General features: G+C 41.2%; 1 protein-coding gene across 1 annotated transcript; it reads left to right on the top strand.

Annotated features, from left to right (window-relative positions):
- Positions 1-768: 768 nt before the first annotated feature.
- Positions 769-9240, top strand: LOC110504170 (matrilin-3-like). Its single transcript, XM_021583001.2, has 3 exons — positions 769-850; positions 1523-2092; positions 9065-9240. The coding sequence occupies exons 1-3, from the start codon at positions 769-771 to the stop codon at positions 9238-9240; spliced, it is 828 nt and encodes a 275-aa protein (XP_021438676.1).

The raw sequence follows: 9240 nt of genomic DNA, 5'->3' as shown, positions 1-9240 counted from the left end.
TACGTGCTGAAACAGGACAATAGGCTTTGCCAAACCTCCTTCCTTGTTCTACCCACTGAAGGGAGAGTCAAGGTACAAAGTATTTCACTGATAGATACACCTCATCACTGTAGGAACCAGTTGTTCCACATTGTATTGCCATGCCTTATGATGCATCTGACAGACACCTTTATGAACACAGATCAGACCTGCATCGGCTCAAATACTGCAATGATTGAGCTTGTCTGTCACAATGGAACCAAATGAATTGTCCCAAAAGTGCAAACCGGTTGAGTGAATCCAGAGAGTAAAAATCACAGACCACCTGGGGTGGACTGACGGTTTCACCATTGTTCTAGTCTCATTTAAAGTATTGGGGATTGTCGTCACCCTTCTGGTGGCCATTTTGTTTGCCCGTGGCCAGAGGCTACTTCTGCTTCCTGGAAATGCTTCCCCTGCTGGCCTGCTTTTGCTGTACGTTGTGTGAAATTGAGAAACAACCGACTGTATGTTGGTAGCTTAGTAGCTGCAATAAGCATAAACAAATGCTGATGGATAATAGTCTCAATTGCTAGCAGACAGACTCACTGATGCTTAAGGCTAATAACAGCAGGCTAATGTACTTCACACCATCACCATGTAAGTCATAGGCATCTTATTGCGCTTGAGGCAAACAAAATAACCATTGCTCTACTACTTCTCCCTCTTCCTCCGTCATGGTGGCCCAAAGTACATGACAATAATTACAGGTTTAATAGCTATCACCAGCCACCCGGGAAATGGCCAGTCATGTACCTCCGGCCCACAGCACCACCCCCTCCACTTGAACAGCCGGTCAGTACCCCAAGCGGCATCATCAGTGCTGACACAGGTAGAAGACTTTAGGCAAAAAACAAAAACCTCCTTTTGATTGAATCTCTCATGGACTGATTGGTTTCTGAGTATACATTTGAATCGGAACCCCCCCTCTTCTGTTGGTGTTTGTATGTGGTTTTCTTCCTTTTTCCTTCCTTTTACAATCTCTTTGTCCTGGGATTGAGCAGATGCTATCATATAAGTCACTATTCGGTAGTTTTTTTCCTCCTCTGCAGGTGAATCTTGGGAGAAGTAAACATGAACCTTCTATTTGGTTTACTATATTACATTGAAATTGGTTTGGTGTCCATGTTTACTTTCCTCTGAAATATTCAGAATCTTCTCTCACTAAGCTTTCATCCACTTTTTCTTCAGACTTCTTAAAACGGTTCTTTTTACTGCTGTTTGTAGTATTATTGCTGTGTGTGCTGAAGCATAAACGGTTGCCCGCTTAAAACTAACGCTCCCATGCAATCTATTTGAAATAGTAGCACCTAGTAAACTCACCAGTAAAACACATCAAGCTGACTTGCTAAAACCCTCAGTAACTCCAGACCTGAATGTGAAGCCTGAATGTGTTTGATATACAGTAGATGTGACAGAGGAACTAGCAGTTCTCTGTCAAAGTGTGTAGAGAACCATTCCACACTGGGTTGTAAAAACCAATGTCACAATTTTCCCTCCGCAGGAACCCACTGCAAAAGCCGCCCCCTAGACCTGGTGTTCATTATTGACAGTTCACGTAGTGTGCGCCCCACAGAATTTGAGAAGGTCAAAATCTTCCTGGCTGACATGGTCGACACCCTCGACGTTGGTTCGGATGCCACGCGGGTGGCCGTCGTGAACTACGCTAACACGGTGAAGATCGAGTTCCTTCTCAAGACGCACTTCGACAAGGCAGGCCTGAAGGCAGCGCTGGCCCGCATCAAATCTCTAGCTGCTGGTACAATGACTGGCCTGGCTATCAAGACGGCCATGGAGGAGACCTTCACTGAGGAGTCAGGCTCCCGGCTAGCTAACAAGAACATTGCCAAGGTGGCCATCATCGTAACCGATGGACGACCCCAGGATACGGTGGAGGAGGTGGCCGCGGCAGCGAGGGTGGCAGGCATTGAGATCTACGCAGTGGGGGTGGACAGGGCGGACATGAAGTCCCTGCGTCTCATGGCCAGTCTGCCCCTGGATGAACACGTGTTCTACGTGGAGACCTACAGCGTCATTGAGAAGCTCACGTCCAAGTTCAGGGAAACCCTGTGTGGTAAGAGAGTGAGGCAATTTATTTATTTATTTCATCTGTATTTAAGCAGGGAGTCATGCTGAGACCATGGTTTCTTTTGCAGATGAACCCTGCATGAAAACGTCAATAAACAACAATTACACTATACATACAGTACCAGTCAAAAGTTTGGCCACACCTACACATTCCAGAGTTTTTTTTACTATTTTCTATAGTGAAGACATCAAAACTATGAAGTAACACGTATGGAATCATGTAGTAACCAAAAAAGTGGTAAACAAATCTAAATATATGTATTTTTTATGACAGCTTTGCACATTCTTGGCATTCTCTCAACAAGCTTCATGAGGTAGAGAATGCATTTCAATTACCAGGTGTGCCTTGTTAAAAGTTAAGTTGTGGAATTTCTTTCTTAATGCGTTTAAGCCAATCAGTTGTGTTATGACATAGTAGGGGTGGTATACAGAAGATAGCCCTATTTGGAAAAAGACCAAGTCCATATTATGGTAAGAACAGCTCAAATAAGGCAAGAGAAATGACAGTCCATTATTTTAAGACATGACGATCAGTCAATATGGAACATTTCAAGAACTTTGAAAGTTTCTTCAAGTGCAGTCACAAAAACCATTCTCAAATCAAATCAAATAGACATAGGTTACTTTCTAAATGCAATCAAATCAAATCAAATTGTATTAGTCACATGCACCGAATACCTTACGGTAAAATGCTTACTTACAGTGCCTTGTATTAATCCCCCTTGGCGTGTTTCCTATTTCGTTGCATTACAACCTATAATTTAAATAGATTTTTATTTGGATTTCATGTAATGGACATACACAAAATAGTCCAAATTGGTGAAGTAATTTAAAAATGACTTCTAAATTCTAAAAAAAAGAAAACTGTAAAGTGGTGCATGCATATGTATTCACCCCCTTTGCTATGAAGCCCTTAAATAAGATCTGGTGCAACCAATTACCTTCAGAAGTCACAAAATAAAGTCCACCTGTGTGCAATGTAAGTGTCACATGATCGGTCACATGATCTCAGAATGTATACACCTGTTCTGAAAGGCCCCAGTCTGCAACGCCACTAATCAAGGGCCACCACCAAGCAAGCAGCACCATGAAGACCAAGGAGCTTTCCAAACAGGTCAGGGACAATGTTGTGGAGAAGTACAGATCAGGATTGGGTTATAAAAAAGATATCAGAAACTTTGAACATCCCATGCAGCACCGTTAAATCCATTGTTAAAAATGGAAAGAATATGGCACAACAACAAACCTGCCAAGAGAGGGCCGCCCACCAAAACTCACGGACCAGGCAAGGAGGGAATTAATCAGAGAGGCAACGAAGAGACCAAAGATAACCCTGAAGTAGCTCAAAAGCTCCACAGCTGAGATTGGAGTATCTGTCCATAGAACCACTTTAAGCCGTACACTCCACAGAGCTGTGCTTTACGGAAGAGTGGCCAGATAAAAGCCATTGCTTGAAGAAAAAAAAGCAAACACGTTTGGGGAGTCTCCGACATGCTTTTTGGCGAAAACCAAACATATGGAAGAAGGTACTCTGGTCAGATGAGACTAAAATGTAGCTTTTTGGCCATCAAGGAACAACGCTATGTCTGGCGCAAACCCAACACCTCTCATCACCCAGAGAACACCATCCCCACAGTGAAGCATGGTGGTGGCAGCATTATGCTGTGAGGATGTTTTTCTTTGGCAAGGACTGGGAAACTGGTCTGAAGGAATGATGGATGACGCTAAATACAGGGAAATTCTTGAGAGAAACCTGTTTCAGTCTTCCAGAGATTTGAGACTGGGACGGAGGTTCACCTTCCAGCAGGACAATGACCCTAAGCATACTGGTAAAGCAACACTTGAGTGGTTTGAGAGGAAACATTTAAATGTCTTGGAATGGCAATTCAATTGAGAATCTGTGGTATGACTTAAAGATTGCTGTGCACCAATGGAACCCATCCAACTTGAAGGAGCTGGAGCGGTTTTGCTTTGAAGAATGAGCAAAAATCCCAGTGGCTAGATGTGCCAAGCTTATAGAGACATACCCCAAGAGACTTTCAGCTGTAATTGCTGCAAAAGGTGGCCCTACAAAGTATTGACTTTGTTGGGGTGAATAGTTAAACAAAACTTGAGCGTGCATATTTGTCTTATTTCTTGTTTGTTTCACAATAAAGAATATTTTGCGTCTTCAAAGTGGTAGTCATGTTGTGTAAATCAAATGATACAAACCCCCCAAAAATCTATTTTAATTCCAGGTTGTAAGGCAAGAAAATTTGAAAAATGCCAAGGTGGTGAATACTATCGCAAGCCACAGTACGAGCCCTAACCAACAATACAGTTAGAAAAATATGGATAAGAAAAATCCATTAAAGGAAAAAAATAATTAAAAAGCAGCAGTAAAATAACAATAGCGAGATTATATACAGTGGGGTACCGGTACCGAGTCAATGTTCCGGGGGCACCGGTTAGTTCAGGTAATATGTAGGTGGAGTTATTAAAGTGACTATGTATAGATGATGACAACAGAGAGTAGCAGCAGTGTAAAAGAGGGGGGAGCAGTGCAAATAGTCTGGGTAGCCATTTGATTAGATGTTCAGGAGTCATGGCTTGGAGGTAGAAGCTGTTTAGAAGCCTCTTGGACCTTGACTTTGCGCACCGGTACCGGTTGCCGTGTGGTAGTAGAGAGAACAGCATATGACTAGGGTGGCTGGAGTCTATGACAATTTTTAGGTCCTTCCTCTGACACCGCCTGGTATATAGGTCCTGTATGGCAGGAAGCTTGGCCCCAGTGATGTACTGGGCCGTTGGCACTACCCTCTGTAGTGCCTTGCGGTCGGAGGCCGAGCAGTTGCCATACCAGGCAGTCTTGCAACCAGTCAGAATGCTCTCAATGGTGCAGCTGTAGAACCTTTTGAGGATCTGAGGACCCATGCCAAATCTTTTCAGTCTCCTGAGAGGGGGAATAGGTTTTGTTGTGCCCATTTCACGACTGTCTGGATGTGCTTGGACCATGTTAGTTTGTTGGTGATGTGGACGCCAAGGAACTTGAAGCTCTCAAGCTGCTCTACTGCAGCCCCGTCAATGAGAATGTGGAAGTGCTCGGTTCTCTTTTTCCTGTAGTCCACAATCCGTTACAGTTAGTAGTTACCTGTCCAAAATTGTAATCAGTAACTTTTAGATAACCCAAACTCAGTAACGTAATCTGATTACATTCAGTTACTTTCCCCTTAAGAGGCATTTGAAGAATAAAGAAATGTATGTTACCAATTGAACAACATATATTGCAGGATAAATCAATGTTAAAGTTTGCATAGCTGGCCATACACTACCGGTCAAAAGTTTTAGAACACTTACTCATTCAAGGGTATTTCTTTATTTTTTACTATTTTCTACATTGTAGAATAATAGTGAAGACATAAAAACTATGAAATAGCACATATGGAATCCTGTATTAACCAAAAAAGTGTTAACCAAATCAAAATATATTTTCAATTTGAGATTCTTCAAAAAGCCACCCTTTACCTTGATGACAGCTTTGCACACTCTTGGCATTCTCTCATTCAGCTTCATGAGTTAGTCACCTGGAGTGCAATTCAATTAACAGGTGTGCCTTAAAAGTTTTGTAGAATTTCTTTCCTTCGTGAGTTTTAGCCAATCAGTTGTGTTGTGACAAGTTATGGGGGTATACAGAAGACAGCCCTATTTGGTAACAGACCAAGTCCATATTATGGCGAGAACAGCTCAAATAAGCAAAGAGAATCGACAGTCCATCATTACATGAAGGTCAGCCAATATGTAAAATGTCAAGAACTTTTAAAGTTTCTTCAAGTGCAGTCGCAAAAAAAAACAAGTGCTATGATGAAACTGCCTCTCATGAGGACCGCCACAGGAATGGAAGACCCAGAGTAACCTCTGCTGCAGAGGATAAGATCATTCGAGTTACCATCCTCAGAAATTGCAGCCCAAATACATGCTTCACAGAGTTAACACAGAGACTGTGTGAATCAGGAATTCATGGTCGAATTGCTGTTAAGAAAACACTACTAAAGGACACCAATAATGAGAATAGACATGCTTTGGCCAAGAAACATGGGCAAAGGACATTTGACCGGTGGAAATATGTCCCGGTGGAAAAATAGTCTGGAGTCCAAATTTGAGATTTTTAGTTCCAACCACCGTGTCTTTGTGAGATGCGATGTTGGTGAGCGGATGATCTCCGCATGTGTATTTCCCACTGTAAAGCATGGAGGAGGAGGTGTTATGGTGTGGGGATGCTTTGCTGGTGACACTGTCTGATTTATTTAGAATTCAAGGCACACTTAATAGCATCTCTGGTACAATTGGTAAAACAGTTGATTATAATAAATATAATTAATCCAGTCCACGTTCTTATTGAGAATAGACCACCTGGAAATGCTTAACTCTAATCCTGCTAGGATTCTGATCTCTTGCTTTGAACTCATCTGGCACCCCCCGTGGAACCCCAATGTTATCAATGTATACTTTGTCATCAAAAGACCCAGATGGAGTAGTTATTTTCTCCCGTTTGAATAAAACTTCATGTCTTGGTGTCGAATGAGTGTGAAAGGCATTCCCAAATGTACAAGGGAGCATAATCCTGTCCAATCTGCCAGTAAAACCTCGCACTGACATTTCCCAAGAGTACTGTACCGGGCCAAATGGTAATAATCTCCTCCGGTCACTGTAAAGGGAGGAACCTGTGGATATAAATCGTGCAAGTCAATGCAACTGTCATTATCTGGCATTCCTGCTTTCGTGAACAGCTTTACCATACTGGCCTAACCTCCTCTACCCGGAACCGTACTAGGGTGTCGACCAAGAACTGGTAATATCCATCATACCACAACCCTAGATCCTCCTTCATTACTGTTTAAAGGGTTAACAAGCATGCTACCACAGCATTCTGCAGTCATCCTCCATGGTTTGCTCTTAGTGGGACTATCATTTGTTTTTCAACAGGACAATGACCCAACACACCTTCAGGCTGTGTAAGGGCTATTTTACCAAGAAGGAGAGTGACGGAGTGCTGCATCAGATGACCTGGCCTCCACAATCCTCCGACCTCAACCAATTTCAGATGGTTGGGCTGAGTTGGACCACAGAGTGAAGGAAAAGCAGCAAACAAGTGCTCACTCCTACTCTATGTAGGAGCTCTATTATTCTACAATGTAGAAAATAGTAAAAATAAAGAAAAATCTTTAGGTGTTCTAAAACTTTTGACCGGTAGTGAATGTGGATGTAAAATTTTACTCCATGGGTTGGTTATGTAGGCTTCTTCTAACCCATCACCTTCTACTACATGTAATAATACAATTAAATGATATATTCACATTAAAAACCAAAGTCTATCAGAATTGCTGTCATTCCAATAAATGTTATAGCCCTTGGAAATATGAAAGTATAGATTAGCCTAATTGTTTTACCTGAGCATGACCTCAAAAAGGACTTATTAGACAGCCCTACTCTGTTGTTTGTGATTTTGTTGTCATGGATGACTGATTGGGCTCATGGAATGGCATGCTTTGAGCACTACTGAAAAGTGCTTTTACATGTGAAATATTAATGCCATGTGCTGCATTTGCTGTAGGCCTATTGTTTTCTTTTTTTGTTGGTGTTCTTTGATATCTTGATAATATACAGCTGTTTAAAAGGGCAAATCCACAAATGGAAACAATAACAAAACTGTGGCCCCGCCTATGTTTTGGTAAAAAGCTGAGGGATGGGCCTGGAGAAATGTAACCGCTCTCAGATTAATAGACAGAGCTATGGATGCAAGGACTGACCATCCATGATATCACAATTATTGTTTTGACCATGTTATGAAGCGATACATTGTTTGTTTATATTTACAATGTTTACAAATATTGGAGAAAAACTAATTTATATTTTGGGTTGAAGTTGAACAAAGCTCATGAGGCATTTACAAGTTATATTCTTCTATATATTCTTCTATATATATATATATATATATATATATATATATATATATATATACATATATATATATATCCATTGATTCTTGAAGAATATAACGTATAAATCAACTGTCACACTCCATGAGAACCATATATATAATTTTTACATCCAAAAATTGATGTAACAACTACAGACTTAAATTGGCAATCTATCAAAAGTGTGCAAATTTGAGCATGTGTCCATTAGGCCTATGTTTTTTTTTTCATCAGCCTGAATTAGATTGAGCAATAAAAGCCACACTTTTTTTCCACAGGTTTGGATACACACTACGCATGTTTCACTGGCTGTCCACTGGTTTCAAAAACAATGATTTGATAGACAGCTTAAACTTCTTGAATTCAACCATTATTGGGTTCAAATACACATTTAGATTTGTGAACAGCCATCCACAACAAGCACAATCCGTAAGGCGCAAATAGCTAAATGAGAGAGCAGAAGTGTGAATCACATCGATGCACTATGTAGATATCAATGATAAGTGATATCCTTATCTCCATAGACTACACCACTACTGTCATCCTTACCTCCAAGCGTTTACTCAAGTTGGGTAATCTTTGGATGTCGACAGCAGTCGTATCATTGGAAGACATAGCTTGGACTACAAACGCCTATTCCTGCGATCCATCAAACACATTTGGTGAGTCATCATAATGGTCTCTGACTTGTGGTCAGAGTCGCTTACGTGGAACAAACTTAAACTTGCTCCTGTTTTCAATGCTGATTTGAATATAAATTGAGAAAACAGAAGTGTCAGATTTTTTTCACAAACATCCTTTCAGAATTTAAAAGTAATCATCTCGTTTTTCAAAAGTATCTGTTGTCGGATTACAATATTTTTTGCTGGTAACGTAATGGATTACAGTTACCGTTTTTTGTAATCCATTACATGTAATCCATTACTCCCCAACCCTGCATCTACCCTACCTCAGTTTTGGGTTTGTCTAAGTGACCCTTGTCCGGTCTTCCTATCTTTCCCCAGGTGTGGAGATGTACACAGTCGGTGAGGTTAAAACAGAGGACATAGAGCTCCAGGAGATAGCCTCTGTGCCCCACAGCCAGCATTACTTTCACTTGGCCAACTTTAGCACCATCGACTCCATAGCTCACACCTTAAAGAGCAAGTTGTGCCAAAGTAAGGAAGAAGGAAATGGATGA

This window comes from Oncorhynchus mykiss, chromosome 25 (assembly GCF_013265735.2).
Source record: "Oncorhynchus mykiss isolate Arlee chromosome 25, USDA_OmykA_1.1, whole genome shotgun sequence".
Lineage (NCBI taxonomy): Eukaryota > Metazoa > Chordata > Actinopteri > Salmoniformes > Salmonidae > Oncorhynchus > Oncorhynchus mykiss.
Note: the sequence above shows the minus strand (reverse complement) of the source record. Positions and strands in the feature narration are given on the sequence as shown.